The sequence below is a fragment of the Gobio gobio genome (genome assembly GCF_949357685.1).
Source record: "Gobio gobio genome assembly, chromosome: 9".
NCBI classification, from domain to species: Eukaryota; Metazoa; Chordata; class Actinopteri; order Cypriniformes; family Gobionidae; genus Gobio; species Gobio gobio.
The window spans coordinates 35197685-35223881 of NC_137115.1; the positions used below are offsets into that span (position 1 = coordinate 35197685).

General features: G+C 39.5%; 1 protein-coding gene across 2 annotated transcripts in view; it reads right to left on the bottom strand.

The window, feature by feature from the left end:
• The window catches only part of grm3 (glutamate receptor, metabotropic 3), a gene marked incomplete at both ends in the record, with an annotated part of 41627 nt that overhangs the window by 3495 nt on the left and 11935 nt on the right, over positions 1-26197 (bottom strand). The window contains 2 exons of one of the 2 annotated variants that reach the window (XM_079825485.1): positions 5800-5977; positions 8807-9882. In XM_079825485.1, the coding sequence (XP_079681611.1) occupies positions 5800-5977; positions 8807-9882 (1254 nt within the window). Of the gene's footprint in view, positions 1-5769; positions 5978-8806; positions 9883-26197 lie in introns of both variants that reach the window. The other variant, XM_079825484.1, reaches the window with a different exon arrangement.

The window sequence follows — 26197 nt, forward strand, 5'->3', positions numbered from 1 at the left end:
CAAGCAAAAACTCAATTCATTTTGATTTTTTCCCCCAGGAATCAAGAAAACAATATGTAACTTTCCTTAGTAAAAGCATCTTGATTTAAGAATTTTTAGATATTTGGACTGGAAAAAAGACAGAAATACCTAGTCAGAAAAGCATGTTTTGTAGTGTGGTTTTACCTGTGGTGATCTAAATAGAGCACTTATTAAATGTAAATAAGAACAGAGTTCTAACTCTTAATAATAAAAAAATTTCACCCATTAAAACCTTTTGGTTGATGAAAGTTTTACAGATATTATTAAATATCTATACATTTCCTGTGTCCCATCTCAAGCTACTCTACTGTCAGCTCGAGCTTTTGTCAAATCTGTGTCATGTTTCAAAGAAACAAAACATGTCATATATAATAGAAAAGGGACCGGCCCCCGGGTATGTCCACAATATCGAATCCGGCCCCCTTTAAAAAAAGTTTGGACACCCCTGCTCTATGGGGTTTAGGTCAGGCGAGTTTGCTGGCCAATCAAGCACAGTAATCCCATGGTCATTGAACCAGGTTTGGGCAGGTGCCAAGTCCTGCTGGAAAATGAAGTCAGCATCTCCATAAAGCTTGTCTTCTGAAGGAAGCATGAAGTGCTCTAAAATGTTCTGGTAGACGGCTGCATTGACTCTGGACTTAATAAAGCACAGTGGACCAACACCAGCCGATGACATGGCTCCCCAAACCAACACAGACTGTGGAAACTTCACACTAGACTTCAAGCATCTTGGATTGTGTGCCTCTCCTTTCTTCCTCCAGACTCTGGGACCTTGGTTTCCAAATGAGATGAATGAGAGAATCTGATCAGAAGAGAGGACTGGACTATTGAGCAACAGTCCAGTTCTTTATTTCTTTAGCCCAGGAAAGACGCTTCTGACGACATTTGAAGCCCATGTCCAGGATCCGTGTGTGGTGGCTCTTGATGCAGTAACTCCAGCCTCGGTCTACTCCTTGTGAAGCTCTCCCACACATTTGAATGGCCTTTTCCAGACAATCTTCTCCAGGCTGCGGTCATCCCTGCAGCTTGCGCAGATTTTTCTTCCACACTTTTCCCTTCCACTTTCTATTAATTTGCTTTGATACAGCACATTGAGAACATCCAACTTCTTTTGCAATTACCTTTTGAGGCTTTCCCTCCTTGTGGAAGGTGTCAATTATGTTTTTCTGCACAACTGTCAGGTCAGCAGTCTTCCCCCATGATTGTGAATTCTACTGAAGCAGACTGAGAGACCATTTAAAGGGGTCATAGAATGACATTTTTGTACAAGTTAATATGATTCTTTAGTGTCTAAATGAAAAGTTTGTAATATACTTTAATTAAAAATTCTCATTAGTATTGTAAGAAAACACTCAATTTACCTGGTCAAAACCAGCTCAGTTTTCAGCAAGTAATTTCAGTGTATGTGACTTTAAATGACAATGAGCTTTGACCTCTGCTCTGTGGGGCGTTTGGTTCGACCCGACACAACACCACAACACACGTGGAGTGTTGCCTTGACAACATTTGAGGGTATATTTTCGAGAAATAATGGCAACGGGAGTCTCTGAGGACGCATCTAAGCAACCTTATCATTTTGAACCGGAGTCGGACCAGGAACAGATGACGAACCCATCGAAGTTCGAACAGGACGTTTCTGAATGGTTGGTTAACGTCATGTCACTTTGATCTATCTTTGTACTGGCAGACTAGCGTAGTTACTATGTGTTTACTGATGTGTTAGTTCATTGACAGATTGATGTTATGTTATAAGATTTTTTTTTTTTTACATTACTTCTTAATCAGTAACAGACACCATTATAAACCATGTACAAAAGTAAGCTTAGTGTAGTGTTACCACGTTAACTTTATCACCCGAGTACACTGTTTGTAATAACAAACATAACGCGTTGTTCATTATAAACGTGGGATTATGAATTATATTGAGAACGTCATACTCAGAAAGCATGCCGTAATGTAACTTACCCTGTAAACTTTAGCCTCATTCATCGTGAAGCGTGCAAGCGATTTGCAAAGATTAATATAAAGGTTAATAAAACGTTACACTCACATCTTCGATCTTCCTGAGGTGCAGCAGGAACACGATCCTTTTTTCAAGAGCAGCTTATTAGCAAAACCTGCTTTATACTGACGCTCGTTTATAAAGCAGTCTGATGAGAAATGATTGCGCAAACATTGACGTTGATCGGGGGGGAATATTCCCTTCTAAAACAAAACTCAGCACTGCAGCCACTGGGTCTTCAGCAGTTTGGATTTAGGAACATCAAAATGACTACTGTGTTCGTTATTACACCCAACAACACAACACCACAATCGCTTAGACGCCATTCTGCTGCAGAGTATCAACAATGGCGGACTGATGACAGCTCGCTCAGGGCGGGTCTGTGTTGAAACGCTGCTGTCAATCAACAATCTTAGGAGGGGCGTACACCGTGTAACGTCACACGATTTGAGACAGGGGAAAATATATAAGGAGATTAAAAAAAAACACTGGATGTATTTTTATCATTATAGGATGGTTGTGTACAGGCACTGCCAACACACATTTCTGTATAATCAACTTGTAAAAGTGCATGTACCATTCTATGACCCCTTTAAATGCTCAGGAACCCTTTGCAGATGTTTTGGATTAATTAGCTGATTAGAGTGTGACACTTTGAGCTTACAATACTGAACCTTTTCACAATATTCTAATTTTCTGAGATTTTGATTTTGGGGGTTTCATAAGCTGTAAGCCATAATCATCAAAATTATAACAAATAAAGGCTTGAAATATCTCACTTTGCATGTAATGAGTCTATATAATATATTAGTTCCACCTTTTAAAGGACAACTCCGGTGAAAAATGAACCTAGGGGTAATTAACACATGGTTACCGAGTAGATCGTTCTCTGGGATGCGTTTTCATGAAAATCGAATGTAAAGAGTTTTATCTCTAAAAACAGATTAGTTTATACTAGCGTTATATGGGGCACAGAATACGTAAAATTAAATCGCTAGTTAATACCACTAACATGGCTCAAAATAGCCTCACACTAACACAGTAGCATAATGAGGGTCCCTACATGCAAACCAAAGCATTGAGAACTTTGTAAGTGTACAAACAGTTTAATAAGAAGATACTTTATAAAGACAGTACATTACGCGTATACAGACAGGAGCCATCTTGGAAAACAGTCTCGACAAGTCGAGCCACGAACGCTGTGCTAAGTGAGCTGGTCGATTATCGCAGCTTAGCACAGCGTTCGTGGCTCGACTTGTCGAGACTGTTTTCCAAGATGGCTCCTGTCTTACATTAGATTTTCATGAAAACGCATCCCAGAGAACGATCTACTCTGTAACCATGTGTTAATTACCCCTAGGTTCTTTTTTTGTCCTTTAAGTTGAATTACTGAAATAAATGAACTTTTCCATAACATTCTAATTTATTGAGATGCACCTGTATGTATTGAAATCAGGCTTATATATATATGTAAGGAAAACACGCATCCTGGCTGCATGTCAATATCCATGGATCACTGGATCTTTGGTCCAACCTTTAGTTTAAACTGATAACCGTTTGTTTTATTCGCATTTTCCCTTATTAAATCCAGAATTGCAGCCGCTCTTCTGCCATTCAGTCCCGGCTGAGGGGACTAGCTCCGGCGGGAAAGTGATGTCGATGCATACCCTCTATACAGAGCTACCACAAGAATAATGGAGATGTTCAAAATTCTAAAGATGGCTGAGCGCTTGTTTCTCTGGCACATAAGGTCTATAGTATAGACTCTATACTGCAGCAAAAGTGATAGTATGTTAGAATGCGACTCTGAACACAGTCAGCCACTGATGGGCAACTTCAAAAAGGCACCACAAACTTTTCACAAAGTATACCGAGAACTTCTCCCATTTGATTCTCCTCTCATCATCTCCCTTCCCCTCTCTTCCCTCCTAGCCTGTGACTGTATGTGATCTCTACTCTGCACGCTGCAGTGTCTTCTCTTCTTTGCAGTGTCTGTCATGTTATTTATTAGATGGATGAAATGTAAATAAAGATGAAACTGTTTACCTGATCTGTTTTTGTGCTTGTGAATTATGCATTAGAGCAGAAACTGTTGTCTGTGCACACATGGGCTTATTACCCGCCATCAGGCGGCCGAACCCTACCGCACCTTTCCTCTGCGCTCTTACGCAACTGCTCTGTGTGACAATGCTGACATTAAAATCCTCAGTGTAAATTGGCATATCAAAGAGCTGTAATCACTACAAACCGCCTGTGTAAGCACTGCAGAAAGTTCAACATTGACAAACAGTTGGCCTTGCGCGTCACTTGTATTTAGAGCACAAATAAATTGCTTTGCAGCATTTTCTCAACTTATGCCGTTTCTATGGGGGTTTTTTTGTGGTTCGTACCATCATGGTTGCAATTTTGCATGCTTGTGTATGTTATAATCACATTAGACACACCATGCCATAACCATGATGATAAAATCAACAATAACAAGTGTGTTTGATAAAGTTTCTGTGAGGTTGCTATGGCATTGCTAGGTGGTTGATAGGGTGTTTTGAATGATTACCAGGGCATTGTTAAAGTGTTCTAAGCAAGCTCTAGACACATCAGCACATCCGCGATCTTGGAATGGTCAAGCGTTTCGTCACTCACAGTAAAGGCCAAAGTATAGTTCACTTTTTTCGCGTACGTGAGAGTCAGCATACAGTGCGCGTGATGCAAATTTCGTCATCAGAAGAGTACAGTTTGCACATGCGCATTTCATTTTGTTGCAGTATTTATATGGGTTGTAACTCATGGTGAGAAATTCCTCAAAACTGGGCATGCGTTGAATGCCTGTGTACGCGTATAAGTCAAAAGAAGTACTTTGTAAGGCTGTGCGTTCGACTGTGTTCGACAATAAAAAGGTATACTTTCGGCTTTCGAATCAATGATGCCACAACATTGAGCAGCTTCTGGTTTTGAAACTGCCGAGATTTGAATTCCCAAAGAAATTGGATAACCTTTCACAGGTGAGAATGTTGGTTTGTGTTTTTATATGTATTATCTCTAATATTACAGGTTTTTAAACTATGGGGAATTTTGAATGTTGTGATAGCTGACGCCTCAATCTTGTTCTATTGTGTTAGCTTAGCAAAGTCATCTGCTGAAGTCTATTGCAGATATAGATATTCATTCATGCATCCAATTGAAGTTGCAGTTTCACAGTCGACTTGCTCTTGAGTGTTCACAGACCGGCTTTGACCTTTCCAATATGGTGGGTGGCTTACGTATAGCAAAGACTCATATTACTATTAATGGTAGAAAGTGCAATGCCCAATATGGTGGAATAAGGTGGAAAATGGTTGCAGACTGAAATGACTTTTCTTAAAATGACTTTGTCAACTTTTATAGCAGCCCATAGAAACAGCCACTGATGAGGCATCTATGTACATATATATATATATATATATATATATATATATATATATATATATATATATATATATATATATATATATATATATATATATATATATATATATATATATATATATATATATATATATATATATATATATATATATATATATGGATCGAAGTGTGTTTAAGCCAGTGTCAGTTATAAATTAGTAATATATGCTTCATAGACTTTATTTTTTATTTATTTATCAAATGAATTGAAGATCTTTCCTCAGTAATCACAATTTTCTGTATTATTTGTGTCCATGGCATAAATGTGACAAATTATTATGTTCAAATGTTTATATCTAATATACAGTATCTGTTTGTTTGTGTGTAGATCTCACCATGGGACGCGTAGCTAGTGGCCGGCCCGCTTACACTGAACCGGTTCATGTTTAACCGATGACTGGCGACGTTCTTCTGAGGCTGGAACATGATGATGTGGACTTTGGGGGCAAACATGCAGCCCAGCACCACAAATCCACTCAGACTGACAGATATACACATAGTTGTGGTTTGGACCTGAAAGAGAGAGGACAAACGCAATTCATTTCTCACCCATCATTGTCTCTTTGGTGGCTCCCATTTATTCCAATAATCAGAAGCTATTAGTTGTGACTATCAAGAAGCCCTTGGCTAATAAAGAGGTAGAGCAAGGGGGTATAATAACAGTGACATTTAGCAAAGTGCTGCGTAAATAGCATTTGATTAGAAGTAGTTGAACGTCTCCCATTAGGAACATAATTTTCCTCTCTCCAGTTTTAGATCTTTGTGTTGTTCCCCGCAGTCCCCCGTCAAGGCGCACCGCTGTGAGTGAAGGGAAGGAGGACGGATATAACGCTAAACTGAACAGGAATCTCTCAACCCCAGGGGAACACAATTCCGATCCGCTTAAGGAACAATTTCACAGGGAGCTAAATGAACGGTACAATCTGTTTCAGTTAGACCTATATCTCAATATGACTTATCAGAGGGTTTAAGTTCCCTATTCGCGTACATTCATGTCCTGCTAAAAATACCCAAACCGATTAGCTGTTCTATTAGTCTTGCTCATATTTTCTGCAGTGTAATCAGAGTGAGCCATCTACAAAGATGCCCTTATTCCGTTGTGTTTTCCTCGGTTGGTTGGTAGCTCTGATCTCGCGGCTGCATGCATTTGCACGCATTTGCACTCGGGTTTCTGTACCATTCAACTATCCTGCGCTTCCACAGGCATCAGCATTGTGGGCGAGCAGTCTCTGAGGGCCGCGTCTCTTGAGCAAAGAGCCTCTCTTTGCACTTCATTGACTGCGGCCTAGTGAGACCCATTTTTGAGCTGCTCCCTGCAAGAATTTCTCCTAGCATCAGCAGGACATCTACGTCTGCCAATGCTGTTTGGGTACTTCAAGTTTCCATTGGATTCACTCGGTGTGGTGAATGACAAGCTCGGTTATAGACGCGCTCAGGCACTGTCACATGGAATCACTGTGTGTTATATATTTGTTGCATCAACGAGCTATTGAGAAGTTGTCTGTTGAGGCTGCGTGTTTGCTGAAGATTTAAATTTGTCAACAGATTTCTATCTGACAGTTCTGCTTACTTGGTGTAATTCCTAATACACGTAACAGCTATCCGAACAGCAGGCGTCTTGCGGTCCCACAAGCATGGATACAAGACAACATTGTCTGTTTTGCATGTTAATGGCTTTTTTTCGGGTTCCGCTTTTCAGCTCAGATCAGTTTGATTCATTTTCACTAAAGTAGATTAAATCTAGCTGTGTTAAGTTAGCTTCAGGTACTTTAATTTGATTTGAGCAGTTTTTTTTGCTTATGTCAGACACGACTGGGCAAAATACAGTTATGTTAAAAATGGGTTACTTTTAAATTCATGAGTTGGAATTTTAATTGATTTGGCCAGACCCCAAAGGAAGTTGAATTCATTTACATCTGTACAGTTACAAATATGGTTGTAATTTAAGTGAAAAGTAAAAAAAAAAGATGTCCCCTACCCTCAGAATTGGGGCAGAAGATCCCCAGTGGGATGTTGGTGCTGGTGTTTTTAATAAAATAATAATTATTAGCGTAAATAGTTATTATTTAATAATTCCAAGTAAACCAAGTAAACATCTCAAACTCGTTGTTGTGCTCCTCAAACGATTCCTGAACCATTTTTGCTTTGTGGCAGGGTTATTATCCAGCTGAAAGAGGCCACAGTCACCAGGGAATACCGTTTCCATGAAAGGGTGTACATGGTCTGCAACAATACTTAAGTAGATGGTACATGTCAAAGTAACATCCAAGCAACCATGCAAAATGGTTTCCAAGCAGAACATTGCCTAAGTCATCACACTGCCTCCGCCGGCTTGCCTTCTTCCCATAGTGCATCCTGGTGCCATGTGTTCCCCAGGTAAGCAATGTGATGTAAAAGAAAACTTTATTCATCAGACCAGGCCACCTCCTTCTATTGCTCCGTGGTCCAGTTCTGATGGTCATGGGCCCACCACTGTTGGTGCTTTCGGCGGTGGACAGAGGTCAGCATGGGCACCCTGACAGGTCTGCGGCTATGCAGCCCCATACGCAACAAACTGCGATGCACTGTGTATTCTGACACCTTTCTGTCAGAACCAGCATTAACTTCTTGAGCAATTTGAGCTACAGTAGCTCATCTGTTTGATTGGACCACACGGGCCAGCCTTCACTCCCCAAGTGCATCAATGAGCCTTGGCCGCCCATGACCCTGTTGGCGGTTCACCACTGTTCCTTCCCTGGACCACTTTTGATAGATACTGACCAATGCAGACCGGGAACACCCCACAAGAGCTGCAGTTTTGGAGATACTCTGACCCAGTCGTCTAGTCATCACAAATTGGTCCTTGTCAAACTTGCTCAAATCCTTACGCTTGCCCATTTTTCCTGCTTCTAAATCATCAACTTTGAGGCCAAAATGTTCACTTGCTGCCTAATATATCCCACCCACTAACAGGCACGTGTTGAAGAGATAATCAGTGTTATTCACCATTAAGGTACATTATATATATATATATATATATATATAGCTCCAACCCTGATAAAACTCACCTGCCTGTAGCCTTCTAGTAATCCTGAAGACATTGATTAGCTGGTTCAGGTGTGTTTCATTAGGGTTGGAGCTAAACTCTGCAGGACATTGGCCCTCGAGGACTGGAATTGCCCATCCCTGATATATATGAACATGAAAATGATTGTTTCTAAACAACCTTGGAGTCTTTCAGTGTATGGACAGATAAAAAAATTTTTTCAAAGTTTCACAGAAGAAAATAAGTAATACAAGTTTGACACAATGTGAGTAAATTATAACAGAATTCAATCAAATTTAATCAAATTTCAGACATACCCTGTAGTCACTGGAGGTGACGTAGAAGATGGGCAGAAAGGCCAGCCAGATGATGCAGGTGGTGTACATGGTGAATCCGATGAACTTGGCCTCATTGAAGTTCTCCGGACATTTGCGGGTCTTGAATGCATAGACCGTGCAGAGGACCACCAGAACCACGTTGTAGCTTAGCGAGAGCAGCATGCTAGAGTCCCGTACGTTACACTTCAAAATGACAGTCTGACGTTTCTCCGGCGTGGTGAACCGCCGCGTACCTGGAACTTCCAGCAGTAGCCAGATGGACACTAACAAGAGCTGCACTGAGATCAACGACAGACAGATGAACACCTGTGAGCTGGGACTGATGAAGCGCGGTCGCTGAGCCCCGCCCTCCTTCACGCCGCTGAAGATGCGAGCGATGCGATTGGTCTTCGTGAGCAAGGCGGAGTAGCACACTGCGAACGAGGTACCGAGGCCTAACCGCCGCAGCGTGCACACGATAGGCGAAGGTTTTGCAATGAATATGAAAGTCATGACGTACGACATGAAGACACCAAGCAGCAGGATGTAACACAGCTCGCGACCGGATGCTTTGACCAGCGGTGTGTCGTTGTGCCGAATGAAAACGATGAAGACCATTAAGGTACAGATGAAGCCAACGCATGCGATTGAGATGGGCCCGATGGCCCAAGCGTCCTCCCACATGATGTAGTCCTCAGGAAGGTCGTAGCATCCGCTCAGGTCAGCACGGGGCCACTGGCCAGGTGCGCAGGGCATGCATGTGAACTCATCTGGCAGGTATTCATAGGGCTCGCAGGGAGTGCAAATCCAGCAGCAGTATTCACCCGCTTGCATCTTCTTCATCTCATTAGGAGCGCAAGGGTCACTGCATTGAGACGTGGGTACGTCCGCTCCTCTTGGCCAGCCGATCAAGCCTTCGTTTAGAGAAAGATTCTCCGCCCACTCTCCGACCTGGATATAAGTGAACTTGTCGCTGCCTGGCACTCTCTGGTAGTTGAAGATGTTGTAGCGGCCCATTCCGTCACCATATGCGTCAAATTTGACTTGACTCTCCAAGCCGACAGGGGAGAAAGGAGCTAGAGAGAGAGCACAAGAAAGATGGGGAGAAGTTAATTCACACATATTAAGTGGGATGAAACGCATTAACTCAAGAACAGATAGTTCCCTTTATGAATGTCTTTGGTTATTATCAGTAAGTACGTAAACGGCTGCAGGCTCATGAAGCAGGCAAAGAAAAGTATCATCAAATCTCTAAACAAAATGACTACACAATGTTATCCGACTTCAAGCAGAGAACGTATCAAGGGTTTGAGGAGGAATCGGGCTGTTTTCTGTCAGGGTTTATGTGCGAGGTATTGGGTTTATCGCTCATATGAAGTCTCCCACACACCTCTGTAGTGTAGCTCGGGGCTCTGGGAGGAAGCGTCCTTGGTCAGCACATTGCAAAATAAGACATGGGCAAATGAGCACAGAGGAGCTGATGCTTCTGTCTCGAATTTTGGCCTCAGGGAGAATGATGTATTGTGAACCGAGAGAAAAGACGAGAAGAAAATGTCCCTCAAGGGATGATGGTGAAACTGTCACTACTGTTTGTACAAGTGATTATTTTTCTATAGTGGCAAGAGAAAAATGAGAATGGAAGTTGTGGGGATCTATCTATCTATCTATCTATCTATCTATCTATCTATCTATCTATCTATCTATCTATCTATCTATCTATCTATCTATCTATCTATCTATCTATCTATCTGTCTGTCTGTCTGTCTGTCTGTCTGTCTGTCTGTCTGTCTGTCTGTCTGTCTGTCTGTCTGTGTCTGTCTGTCTGTCTGTCTGTCTGTGTCTGTCTGTCTGAAAAACAAATAATAGTAATACCATGTTATTTATTTATTTACTTATTTTTTTCATTTTAATTATATGTAAGCACACAAATGGTTGGCTACAGTCAAACCTGGTGCAGTACGTTTTCTCTGCATGGTGTAATTGCTCAGATGGTCTCTGGAAGCTTGCTGCTGGATGATGATTCATCAGATAAGGAAAACAGGTTAGAAGTTATGAACCCCATCATTCAAAAAGATAATGTCAATGTCAACACCCATGCGCTCACAGACCCCCTCACACACATGCAGCTGAGGTGCAATGAAATCCACAAACATCTTGCTGTATTCGAGAACTTCATCGTGCGCTGGATCAAATTAACCTTCTGTGGCCCATAGTTCATTTCTTTGTTGCTCATCTGTTCATTCCACGATTTGATGGCAGGCGACCGACCTCGATAATGTGTAATCATCCCTCATTGGCGGCAGATGCCAAGCACACCCCTGTATTAAATAATCAACATATGGTAACAGGATAACTGTAATATAATTACCCGTTACAAACACTAATTGCAGTTAATTAGCTTGCGCTGAGCCTCCAAGGATATGGACACCATTTGTGAAACAAATACTTTCGATAAAGGATTCAGAGAGACAATCTGATCTATCTATCTATCTATCTATCTATCTATCTATCTATCTATCTATCTATCTATCTATCTATCTATCTATCTATCTATCTATCTATCTATCTATCTATCTATCTATCTGTCTGTCTGTCTGTCTGTCTGTCTGTCTGTCTGTCTGTCTGTCTGTCTGTCTGTCTGTCTGTCTGTCTGTCTACCAACCTACTTACCTAACTACCTGTCTTGTCTGTCTATCGCTCTATTTATCGGTCTATCATTCTATCGATCTTTCTATCTATTGTTCTATCTATCACAGATCCAGTGATGGATGGATAGATAAGGGGTTATGGTTGAGGGTGAAATAACAGCCGCGTTTCCATTACCCTTCAAATTGCGCAAATTGAAATTGCGAATTGAAAATATGCCCAATGGAAACGCGTCAATTTCGCAAAAACTCCCATATATCGCAAAAATGTTTTTACGCTCGCATGAGGTGGTTTTTCAGGCAATTCGAAAAAGGAAATTTTCGCAAAACTGCAATGGAAACAGTTTTTTCGCATTTACAGGTCACCTGGTACGGCCACGCATTGCTCTCACATAGGGCCAACATATCATTTTTTTTCCACTCAAGTATGTACTAGATCTTATGTCGTTAAAACGACATATATTTTCTCCTAATAAGGAAAGTGGCGTAACTTTATAATGACGGACCCGGTGCAAACACAAATATCATAACTATCTATAGGCCTGTAATTATGACATATATTCAAGAAATGTATTAAAACAGAAAGACGCTATAGTTTCAGCCTTGCTCAAAGACTAGGTCAATCCATTCCCGACGATCTTGGTTTGCTTCTTATTTATTAAATATAGCCTACAGCCAAATAGTTGATTAAATATTGATCAAAATTAAAATACAATTTATTCAAAACGAAATTCATTTTAAAGAAAGACTTTCCAGAAAACAATTCAATTGTGCTCAAAATCCATGTCTCCAGACATATGCGCATCTGATTTGCCTTACTCATGCTGCTCACTTTTCATAATCAACATATGAAATATATAATATAATATAAAATATATAATATAATATAAAAGATTATAATAAATATTTAGATATTATAAATAAATATTATTATAATATGTAGACATAGCCTAACTATATATGAAACTAAATAGGCTACGTTTTCTTTAACCCTCTTTCCGACGTTGGCGCCTTTTGATTGATTTTTTCCTTATTCCAGGAAACTCTCAATATTCAGATTCATTTTTAGCCATACAGATGAGCAAGACATAATTATAAACAGTAAACTCTCTACTTTTATTTGTGTACACTCACGATAACAGCAAAGGCCGTGGACTCAGGGAACAGATTATTTTGCTCTCCACTCCAAAAACATCTTCATTTCAAAAATATATTTAGTTTATTAAACGCAAAGTTTTTCATTTCAAAAGCATTTCTAAATTCAGTTTATATTTCCAAAAAACGAAATTGCGAGCCAAAATAACGAAGTGGTAAAAAAAAAACCTTTGAGTTACCACCATGCAAATTCAAACTTTTTGCTCGTCTCTGTATGTGGCAATGCGTCACAATAATCTGGCGTATGTAAAAGTGGATCATTCTTTACAGATGATGGTATGTTTGGACAGAAGACGAGTTCTTTATTAAACTCATAAAAAAACGATAGAATACAAAATGCCACAATTTATCATAACACCTCATATGTGCCACTCAAGTATAAGGTGCTTTCCTTGCCATCAGTGCTTGGATAACACGCACGTCTCTTACCAGTAAAAATAATGGCGTGCGGTGGCTGGGATATACATAAACCTAACAACATACGTAGCATGATTTTTGGAATGATTTATCACGAGAGGGAAAAAATGGTTTTAGTCGCATAATGGAAACGCTGTAATTTCGCAATATTTTTTTGTCGACTTTTAGAAAATATCGCAAAAGTTTTGCGCAAATCTGTAATGGAAACGCGGCTTGTGATTGATGGGTAGATAGATATGACTGAAATACAGATATTAGTTCATGTATGAAAGTATAGATGTATAAATGTAGCTTGAATTGGTCATACAATTTGATCTGGTCCTCAATTCATACACAAAATCTCCTATTCTATGGCAAGATTTACATTGAGCTCTTGATGCCTCGTTTCACTTTTAACTAAAGTCCTGTGGTAGAAAAAAACAAACAAACATTGGGGTTATACATTTTTCGGCCATCATATTGTTTATCTGCCACAGCATTAACTCTTTCCCCACCAGCTTTTTTTTTTTTTTTTAAGTTGCCAGCCAACGCCAGGGTTTTTGATCATTTTCACAAAAATGTAATGGCTTATAGAATATTTTGTTGTATGAATATCTGAGCATGCAATATATCAAAAGAAAGAGCAGACCCTCTGCTTTAAAAAAAGCTTCATGCATTCCTTTTTTTATCACCACTTAAATATGGGTAAGTTTCATAAAAAAACACCATTTTGAACAAAAAGCTGAAAAAATCACGTTTTTGTCAAAGACTACATCCAGATCAGATTCAGAGTGATGATCAAACACAGATGGAGTAGATCGAGTTCATCAACATCCCTAATGCTTGCACAGTCCTAGCTCATCCTGGGTCGACATTTCATTCAGTAACATTAGGCAGTTTAGATTTATATGAGTTTAATGTTGATGATCATGTTATTTTTCATATGCATCTGCTTGCATACGATCACTTGATTTTTTGCGTCTTCCTCCCTTGTGTTTGATCAGGAGATTCTGTACTCATTTAGAAGATGCATAATAGCGCCCCCCAGTGTTTAACAATGAAAACACTGAAACCCGGAAAATTCTGTGTTGGCGGGAAAGCGTTTTCTCACAAATAACGGAAAATTCCGTGTTTGGTAGGGAAAGAGTTAAATAACTACAGCTTATCAGTGTTGATCACAATATCTCTGTGCATCCCTGACAGATGTTTGCATGTTTTGTCATGGGATGGTTTAGACACAGATGCAGTAAATCAACAAATCAGGCTTGTAGTCTGACGGTGCCTTAAAATAGCTCAATTGATCTGAACAGATTGCACAAGACCGGCAAGAGCAGTTTAACCTGTGTGAGACGAGCGTTTCTGTATTGCTGTTCGACACAAATCACTCAGATTGCTCATGGAGCGGAGGGACATACACTTACAAACCGACTGAGGATAAACATGAATTTATAATGTACATCTCTTTCACTGTGGAGAATTCACATCGTGGTTTACGGTTGTTTTGACATTTTAAGGCATAACACTCATCATAAGCATACCTGTATCAATCATTGTAGTTCACATCAATATAGTTGATATCGGGTTGTCATGCACTTCTTTTGTTTTGTTTTTGAAGGAGAAAAAAACGTTTTAATACCTTAATAGTCCTATATCTATAAGGCATTGTTCTGCTTGATGAATGGAGGTTATTCAATGCCTGTTTAAGCAGGTTATGCCAGAGGTGGCGACAAGTGACTGCCTTTATGAGTGAATGATTTACCCCTTTTCCACCAAGGCAGTGCTGGTGCTGGTTCGGAGCCAGAGCCTTGTTTCAAATCGGTTCTTTGTCTTTCCACACCCAAAGCACCAGCTCCAAACCAGGAAAAGTGGTTCTTAAGTAGCACCAAAACATTGCTGGTCTAAGAGCGTTTTCACACCTGAAAGTCCGCACCAAGGTCCGAACCGAAGTTCATGTTTTGATACATTTTATACATACGTTTAGTTTTGGTTTGGTTTCACATTGCAATTATGTGAGCGCACTAAAGAACTTTACATGACACACTTGCGTCCACTCGTCATCATCTAAGTGGGCTGCTTAGAGAAGTTAATTCAGGGACATTGATTGGTTTGTAAACGTACGTGCGTCTGACGTCAGCGTCTTTGACAAGAGTGAATGAACGGACGCATATCGTTGCCACTATTGAACAGTGCGCATTGCTTGACTATTTTCTTTTCGTTACGTTTAAAAGTGGACATTTCAAGCTTTATATACACATTTCTCATGTTTGTGAGACAAGTAGCCTACTGAGTTTCGGTTTATTTGAGACGCGCTCCAGTTCATGTGCAAAGCATGTGCTCGCTCCCGCGATTATTGTCTGCTATAGACTATTTGCTTCTTATTTATTAAATCCAGGCAATTATCTGATTAAACTTTGATTCAAATTAAGAGACAATTTATACAAAACGAAATTCACATCAAAGAAAGGCTTTCTAAGCAAAATCATACAACATTTCTTTCAAAATCATTTCTGACCTTCTGTCTTCAGACATATTGTGTATCTTTTCACTTTTCATAATCAATGTAGCCTAGATGAAATAAAAATAAAAAAACATTATAATATTTAAACATAAACAGGAACTTCCTGTAAATGGTCTGAAAGTACGAACCATACAGAAAATGCTTTCACACTAGAAACGAACCGAACCTTTGTTCAGTTTGATCCGGACCGAGACTACCTCTTTTCGTCGGACCAAGTTTCATCTGTTTGGTCCGGACCGTGGTACAGGGGAGGTTTCACACCTGAAATTTTGATTCGGACCAAACTGAAAAGTCGGAAAATCCGAATCAAAAAGGTAGGTGTGAAAGCAACCTGAAAGTAAGAACCGCTTGCGTTGGGGGCTGGGGGCGGGGTAACCGTGACCAACAAGACGAACACAAACTTGTGACCGCCATTTTTGAAATAGCTCGATTGTAATCTCCGTCTATACAAATTACGGCGAGCTGCGCGGATGCATTGGATTCACTGTGTTTTGATGCAGATGTAGGATCACAAAGCCATGTGCATCAATAGTAACGCAACGTTCGCCATTGTTGATGGAAGGCTTGTTCGAGATGCATCGGCTCTGCGCAGACCGATCACCGTATGACATCAAAGTACAGCGAGAGCATACGACTCCTTATGCTTTTGAAACGCTCATGCGGTATTTTAATATCATACGCTGATCGGTCTGCTCTCTAGCATGTGGAAAGGCAAACCGGTTCTTAGAAGGCTCGTCAGTCGTACCAACTCCGAACTGGGACTAGCACTGGCTCTGAACTAGCACCCGGTTCATTCTGGTAGAAAAGGGGTATGGATTCATTTATTCAACCGGTTCTTTCAAAGCTCAAATACATTAAGGGCCTGCCCACTTCATGTGCACTTGTCTTGTGGTCTTAGAATGGCTGTCGTGTGCATGTGTCAGTTCCAATGTAACTAGTGACGTATGTTTATGAGACATTAAATCATGCACTCATACGATTCGTTCAAAAACACTGATACATACAATTTTTTATAATTGAAATCACTTTTAAACATGACGGAAACACTGTTGCATTGAACAGAAAACTGCTAGCTTCCACTTGTACTGTCTCTCTTTCTGTCACTCTCGGGAAATATACACTTGCCAGTTACTCTTTAAGCTCCATGGTGACGTTATTTTCCATTTTGACAAAGACACAGAGAACTGGCAATGTGACATCACCGCCGAGCATGAGCCGCTTGACTCTCAGGTACCACAGCATGTCAGTCTGGCATCCGAGACGTTTCCAAATTTCAGGGTTTAAAAACAACCTATCTCTGCCGTGCATACCTATGCAACTGACAGTCGCCATTCAGATACAGCATCCCCGTCAAGCGCACACATACACGCACATCCGCAGACACGGCGCACAGCTGAGCTTGACAGTTTGAACAGCTTCTTCACAGAGAAAGAGAGAGCAGAAAGAAATGATAAAGAGGTGTGTCGTGAGTTGATAGCTGAGGTGGGAGACTACAGTTACTTGACTCGAGTTGCACATTTAAGGATTTGTGACTTGCTTGACTAAATGAACAAAATGACTTGGACCAATGACTCAGCACTCTACTTGGACTTGTAAGTGACTCAATGTTATGACAATAAATTATTTAGTAAAATGATAGTGACAGAGCCACTAGCACCGCTCATCGGAGTCTACAAAGTGCACAAACATGCGGATAGTTTCCATTTATCGAGTTTCTTTTTCACTCAAGAGTATCTGTTTAAGAAAATTAAATGTAATTTTAATTACATTTTTGTATTTGTATGTACTCTTAATAGTTTATGCTCACCAAGACAGCATTTTTTTAAAATAAGAAATACAGTAAAATATCTGTTTTCTGTTTTAATACATTTAAAAAAATATAATTAATTCCTGTGATGACATTTATTTGCTATAGATATATATATAGTAAACAAGTCTTTACTCTGACATTTGACCATTTTAATACATCCTCTTTTTTTATCATTTTGGATTTCTTTGCATCATGAGTAGGCTACTTTGTAAATGTAAGGGTTAACATCAAATATTTTTGTGATATACTGCTTCCTTGTTACACACGTTATCTACAGTTTTTAGACATTAATGTAGATATATGTAAATATATGTTTATTTTCAGATATTTATAATTCATAGATCAGAAAGTTCATTTCCTGGAGGGAAAAAAATAAGAAATATAAGGCACTTTGCATAAGGTGAGCCTCTGACTTGACATTTGTGTGTACTGCAGACTCAAGACTTGCTTATGGTTTACCACCTCTAGACAGTCATAAACACATCCACAACTTTTTCCAGCTAGATAAATATACAGCAGTTTGGACACCATGTTGTGAAATTGTATATCGTATGAGAACAGAGATGCTATCCATGCTTTCCCACATCGCTGTTTACATGACAATAAATCTTCCATAGAACAACAAATACGCAAGCTCTTCTTTCTGTGGTGCCTGTTCAATGTGTGTGTGTGTGTGTGTGTGTGTGTGTCAGTGTTAATGGTGGGTGGATGAGCGATGGCTTTGTTTCATAGTGTATTATGTTGTTGTGTGTGTTAAGAATGTAAGCAAGGTGAAAACTCTTCTGTATCTTCTCGGTGTCAAACGATTTTGCTGCTCTGAAAATACACCATTGCTAAAATAATAATCTATTGTCGTGAGGCATGATAAATATTTACTCCAGATCTGTGAATTTGAGAGGCGGCTAATTAGTTGTAAGTGATCTAGTGGATACAGATGGAGGTGATGGTTAAATCTCAGCATTCAATGTGTGTGTGTGTGTGTGTGTGTGTGTGTGTGTGTGTGTGTGTGTGTGTGTGTGTGTGTGTGTGTGTGGCAATGGTGGGCGGACGAGCAATTGTTTTGTTTCATGGTGTGTGGGTAGAAAGTGTCTGAGAAAAGGAAAAACACAAATATCCTATTGTGTCTCTCTCTCTCTCTCTTTGTGTGTGTGTGTGTGTTTGTGTGCTTGTTTTAATAGCTCTTTTCCAAATTCTAGCGAGCTGCCTACCTACAGCATGAAGCGTCATAGGAGTTCCCGACATGAAGACTGCTCCAAAAGGTTAGTAGCAGAATTATGCTGCCATGTATAGATACCTGTACCACCGTTCAAAAGTTTAGGGTTTTGAAATAATTCAATATTTATCTTCACCCAAAAATTACTCACCCTCATACCCGTAAGACCTTCGTTCATTTTCGGGATACTATGGGTATTTTTGATCAAATCCGAGAGCTCTCTTAAGTTGTGTTCCGAAGATGAACGAAGGTCTTACGGGTTTGGAACGACATGAGGGTGAGTAATTAATTACAGAATTTTCATTTTTGGGTTAACTAACCCTTAAAATTGTTCAAAATTGACAGTAAAGACATTTATACTATTACAAAAGTTTTACGATTTACAATTAAAATGCTGTTCTTTTACACTTTCTATTCATCAAAGAATCATGAAAAAAGTATCACGGTTTCTACAAAAAATAATAAGCAGCACATCTGTTTTCAACATTGATAATAATACGATTTATTTTTTCATGAGCAGTAAATCACCATATTCCAATGATTTCTGAAGGATCACCAAAGACTGGAGTTATGATGCTGAAAATTCAGCTTTGCCATCACAGGTATAAATTACATTTTAAAATATATTATCATATAAAAAAGTTATTTTAAATTGTAATAAATGTTTATAATAAGATAAATAAATGCAGCCTTGGTGAACATAAAGTATAGTGTGTTTTAGTTTATAAATATATTTTTTTAATTTTTTAATTTTTATATTTGTTAATTAATTTATTATTTTACAAAGATGTTAGTGCTTTGTGCTTTCAAAAAATGGCTTGCAGTATTCAAAATGGCTTATGGTAATACTTTTAGAAATAGTGATTTTTAACGTACCCAGCAGAAAACAGCATATGCCAGTACTCCATGCAGGTGTTATGCAGCACTGTTAGTTTCTTGAACTCTTCAATATGTGACGCTTTCAAAATGGTCATAAAAAGTTTTTACCCAAAAAATCTTTCAGTCAACAATTACCCTCGCACACCTGCAAGTGATAGATAGGTGCGTAGGAGAAAGGACCAAAAAACAAGTCCAAAATCAAAAATCAGTACTTATCAAAATAGCTTTATTCACAACATTTAGGTCCAATGTAGGGCTGCACGATTTTTTTTTTTTGTTTTTTTTATATGTTGTGTTTATATATTAAATATGACTAATAATAATAACGCTTATTATTATTATTGCTAAATAAAGATATTTAACAAAATAAGAAATATTACTATTACAATAACATTTTCATTATTAAAATTAGACAACAATATACTACTACTACTACTACTAATAATAATAATAATATTTATATTTTACAGAAAACGTATTTTACAAAAAATTGCTCGGTTACCTAATTGCTGGGCAGACCGCCTATGACTGAAAATCATTAGAAAGATCTAAGGATTTATTGTAAAATTATTATTATAAAAATCTGTGCTTTTTATCTGTGATATCAATTTCTTTAAGTCTATGTCTTTAATATGAAATATGAGCCTATTATGCATCCACTGTGGGGAAAAAACTCCTGTATACACGAGATCAAAATTAGAGAACAATTTAGAAACACTAGATTTTTTGCAGAAATATTGTTAATCTCCATTGCTTGAAATTTGAAGGAAGATTAGCTGTGTGTATACCATTGTTCTGCTGGCATGTTTTACAAAATACCAAGGTACTTCAACAAAAACTTTATTTTGTGTAAAACACAGTGATCAAAATTAGAGAACAATAACCATTGCAGCACAAAAAAACCTTTACAAATAAAATTTGAGACTCGCAGCAGTCAAAAATGAGTAGGAAGTGTAGAGGCCCTTGCTTTGAATGACCTCAGCACATCTGCAGCCACAGGACATCCCTAGATTCTCACACTGCTCTGGTGTCATCTTGGTTCACTCTTCTTCCAGTCTCTTCTACAGTTCAGTAACTGTAGTGGGTTTCTTAGCCATAACTTTGTCGCCAAGGATTTTCCATAGATTTTCAATCGGGTTCAGATCAGGACTCTGGGCTGGCCATTTCATTATTTCAATGTTCTCATCTTCAAGGTACTGCTTTACCTGTTTTGCAGTGTGATGGGGGCATTGTCTTGCATGAAAATTGCAGGCTGATTGGGAGATGCTCACAGTGAAGGAACCGCATGATGCCGAAGGAGGTTCTGATAAACATTTGCATTCACCCTGCCATGTAGCTGTATAATAGGCCCAACTCCTGCAGCAGAAAACAATCGCCCAAACCATGACACTTCCTCCTCCACATTTCACTGACTTCTTTACACACTTTGGATTCAATCTTTCCCCAGTTCGACGCCGAACGTAATGTTTACAATCGAACCCAAATAAATTAAACTTGCTTGGATCACTAAAGTGAACTTTGGACCAGTTCTCCTCTGTCCACACAACATGCTCCTCAGCAAAGGTTAGTCTAGCCTTTTGATTCTTTCTGCTAATGAGAGGCTTGGTCACTGCTGAGTGGGCTTTCAGTCCGAATTCTCTTAAACGGCGAGACACTGTATGCCGAGACAGATCCTTACTGAGTTCAGCTCTGAACTGGAGAGCAATTCCAGCGGCAGTGTTGAACCGATTCCCCATTGAAAGTCTCTGCATTGTCCTGTCCTCTCGTGCATTGGTCTTACGTGGACGACCAGCCTTTTTGGGGGACTTGAATGAATTAGTGTCTTTGTAAAGCTTCAATATTCTAGAAATGACAGATTTGGAATGACCAACTTCTTTTGCAATAGCTGAAAGGGTCATCCCTTTGGCCTTCATCTGGACAACCTGGTGTCGCAGGGTTTCAGTCACCTTAGAGCGGCTTGCCATCTTGCAAAGTCAGTGAAAATTGGAAAGCTTGCTGCCAGTTAAATAGGGTTTGTCAGATAATTAAGGAAATTAGCACCAGGTGCCAGATTAACACCAATAACTTGTAGGTAAAACATGGAAAGTGTTCTCTAATTTTGACCAGAGTTTACATTTACATTTACATTTATGCATTTGGCAGACGCTTTTATCCAAAGCGACTTACATTGCATTGAAGGTACACATTTTTACATTTTGTCAGTTCTTGCTTTCCCTGGGAATCGAACCCATGACCTTGGCGTTGCTAGCGCCATGCTCTACTTTTTGAGCTACAGGAAAGCCAGAGTTATTTTTCAATTGTCTCATGTGGCTTTGGATCAAAAAATAAGACAGAAAATATATTATTTTACGATATTCATAATTATAAAAGCTATGTTGAATAGCATTGCATCATAAATATAATCTATTATGAATACACCCAACATATAAAGAACACAGATAAACCATAAATCGTCATGATTGTGTGTTTATTGTCTTCAAACGTGTCTATCTGCATGTTATAGCGATCTCTGGAAGCTTTATTTATGCCAGAGACTTCCTGGAATGTCACATGGTACGTCTCTTCCTCGTCTGTACTATATATGGACTACATGTTCACAGAGCGCCCTCCGGCTGCAAGTATGAACTGAAAACACAACAGTATCCAGCGCACATAATGATTACATCTTCGCATTTTGGGGAAAGATTGAATAAATAATACTTCTCTGAATAGAAATTTGACACAGACATATGAGAATCTGTTAATATTTCTCCACATCTGCACACTTTTGAATTAAAAGCCCTGAGGGATGTTGTTTTATCGCGAGTCTTCACGACGAGCGTATAGGAGTTTTTTATGAATGAGAGCAGCTGACGATTAGCCTAGGAATCTAGACGCACCCTAGCAGCAGCAAATCTAATTTGCCACGAGTGTATCTAGCAACTCTTGGTAGACCTGTGAGCTGGAAAAAACAAACTCTGGTCAGGCCAATCACATCGTGTATAGAGTCTATACACATCGTGTATAGAGGCTTAACATAATGATGGCATGTCACGGCAGAGTTGCGACGGTTCCGCGTGCTACACGTAAACAAAGAAGCTGGCGAACGGCGGTCTTTCGAATCGGCTTTGGCCGCTATTCTGGAAGACTTTGAGTTAAGCTTTTCTTTGAGAAAAGAACAAAGAACGGCACTGAAGTCATTCTTAAGAAAGGAAGATGTGTTCGGAGTTTTGTCGAACGGATACGGCGAAAGTTTAATCCATCAACTAGCTCCACATCACGTTGCTCTCTGGTTAGTTGTAGCGCTATCCAATTGCGTGCAGAGGAAATTTGAAAGACAACCGTTTATCCCGCCCCTCGGATTGTGTCTTGTCAATGGTGAGTTCCCTGACCCAACATCTTAATGTGGGTCTGGCTTGTCAGGCTAGCTGACGCTCATATTACAATCAAAAGGTACCAACACCGGTTTTCATATTCATAACTCCTGACACATATTAACAAATTATGGTCACTAAGACTTTGAGAATAAAACAGAGGTAAAAAATGGAACCTTGAGTCTAAGATCTTTTTAATGATGTATAGTTTGTCAAGGTAATTACTTACATCTGACAGTAATTTTGAGATAATTTAAACAAAGAAATCTTCGGTGTGTCCTCGTCCTGACGCAGGTTAATCAGGTTCAGTTTTATATACTGTACTTCAGAATATATTTAACTTGTGAAATATGCTTAAAAACTGCCCTTCTGCTCCTGTAGAATAACTTCAAATAGGACTAAGCAGAGACCTTGAAATTTAGGAAATCGTTGTTCTCTAATTTTGACCTCTACTTTATTTAAGAAAAAATATGGATTGTCATCAAAATTTATTTAGAGAGAAGTATTATTTTTCTCATTTGTTACCAAAAAGTTTCATTCATACTGGAGGCCAGAGTGCGCCCTCGAGCAGAAACTCCACATTTGCCTCAGAGAAGTAATTGTTTTTCAGGAAATCCCTATGGGAAATCCCTAATGTGAAGCTAAGATAGCGCTGTAAGTTGAATAAAAGGAAGATAGAAACGCTTTGACTGAGTAAACATGAAGACAATTAACAAGACTGCATCAAGGTATGGTATTTGAGTTCTTGAAGCCTTCTCAGGTATTTTCATAAAAATAAAGCAGTGCTGATTGACAGACTTTATCAGTTATCATTCTGTGATAAGAAGCCACGTCAGCTCATAATGTTATTAAACGTATTTTGTTGGACAACAGGTTTATGAATACTTCACATTACTAGTTTGTGAAGATATTTGACACGTGTTGCTTTTACAAACGCACGTTATAATAAGCGACTCAAACTCGCAGTGCTTTCAGACGGAGCAGCATTTACTACTGATCACAGAGCCGCTCTTCAATGACATGCTGTGCATTTATTTCATTAAAATCGCAGCCTTTGCGCTTTCATAATCGCACATAAGCCAAATCACGCTTGCCGTTCGATTTCAATTAATCGTGCTGCCCTAGTCCCATGATCTTCATCAGGCATATACCTATTCAAACACAATCTCATTTAAAATCAACACATGACCAAATCACTGTGAAGATCCATCATTACCAATCACAATCAGTGACGTTATACATAATTATTACACAACTCAGATAACCTCCAAAGCAGTGGCGGCTGGTCAATAGAGGGCGCTGGGGCGCCGCCCCCATCAAAATTCCAGAAATATGCATGTATACAAAAATGAAATAAAAATAAAATAGTTTACTCATACGACATGCCGGCTGTTAGTAAGAGCCTCAGCATTTAATAAAAACTGGCTTTGATCGGTTAACTATTTTATATGTTCTTCAATATGTTTCATGCGGTTTCATGCGCGAGGGACGCTGGACAAATGGATGTCTATCTGAGTCTAAAAATATATGGGCAGCATGTGACCTGAATCTGGTCTCTAATTGGTTCTTAAAGATCCTCCTCCGGACGCAGGTCGCTGCGTCCCTGGCGAATCAGAATTGGAAGCGTGTTATTTTATCCAATCTGATTGGTTCTCGTCACCTGTCTTTCAACTTTCCGCTCTTGGCCACTAAAGCGAAAGTTCGCGGCCAACACAGTCACTCCGACTCCGCCAAAACCTTGTTATGATGATCACTTTCGTAGAGATGGCAGCAGTTAAACCAAATTTTTTCACAAGGCGTTCGCTGGAAGAAAACAAAAGGATAAAAATATCCCGGACCAATGCGATTTACAAATCCAGCAGCAGGCCAGTGACAGGACGCAGCTGCACTCGCTTCACACGCTTGTTATGTGAAACGTAAGTGGCTGGCTGGATGTGTTGTTAGTAATGCCATTTATTGCTTTCCCTGACTTTCATTTCAAAGTGTCGGTACTGAAGTTTTGTGGACAACAACGGGGATAAGAGACCTCAAATATCTAACAGAACAATGCAAACTTCATGACACTACTGAGATGACTGACTTTGATCAGGGAGTCATTGAGAAATTTGCTGGCCAGAAAGAAAGGAGAGCTAAATTTATGTTCAAATAGTCAACAAGCTAGTCTGTTGTTGCTGTTTTTTTGTTTGTTTTTCTCCTTTCCTCATTCAATTATATGTGGGAAATGAATGTGTAAAAAGATAAAAGTGAAGACACTGTCTCCCAAACTGTCTCTGCTTAAACTACCAGTTACGGTCGTCAGATGTAGCTTAAGCATTTTGAATTGTGAGAGGCACTTTCAACACTTTTTCCACGATCGGCTGGAATAGGCTAATATCTACAAGTGTTTGTGCTTGGTGTCTTAATGAGTGTGACTCAATAGAAGCGCTGTATTTCTCGATCTTACTTGGTTTCTTTTTCTCTCTGTTGACAGAACACCCCCATGTAACCCTACTGGATTACCTCACCACTTGATGCCATGTGGCGATCTAATTGCTATAGCAACGGCATGTTGCCACAGTGTGTTAGGGTATTCGAGGAGTCAGGCTCTTGGAGATGTGACAGGCTCCTCGCAGTACAGAAACACTCTGACACAGACGGTAAGGTTTTTACACAACACCACTGACAAGAGGAGCTATCTGTTAATAGCAATTTGTGACATCCAGCTAACCGCTTCTAACACTTTTAACATGCAATAAACCCTAAACAGTTCCTGCTGGAGGAACATTCCAGAAGGTGGTGGAATAATCTTCAGGGTTGTGGAGTAAATGGTACACTTGGTATTAACAGTCATCTTTAGGTGATTCAATCACAAATGATCAGCTGAGATGTTTGCCATTTACACACCGAGACATTTCTCAAAATACCTTCTTTTATGTTCCACAGAACAGTGTTATTTTAGGCTTACTGTTTAATGTCATCATAGTTGGATTATCCTGCTTATACCATGGTCATTTGGCAGCATTTGATGTTTGCTGTGCAATATTTGACAGGAAGGATGAAATTGATCGATATTTTTGTCAGTTACAAGTCATTAGATCTAGCATTTTGCCTGCCTTGAATCACGTTGCATTCACATGGGGCATCAGCGCTTGGCGGTGTGCGTGTCTGAAGCTTGGTGCTAACGTCATAGTGACAACAGCCAATCACATTACTTTTCCATTGTTGCATGAACGCAATGGGCTAGCGTCCACACCAGGGTATTTGCATAGCCGATCTGATTGGCTGATGCCTGCGTTGGCACTTAAAAAGTTGAGAAGCTTTCAACTTCTGGCACGAGCAACCCCAGAGATTCGATGCAACGGAACCCACAATTCTGTTCGGCAACGCATGACGTCACCCATTCAAAGTAAATGACTAGCGTTGACAATGACAAGAAACGCCCC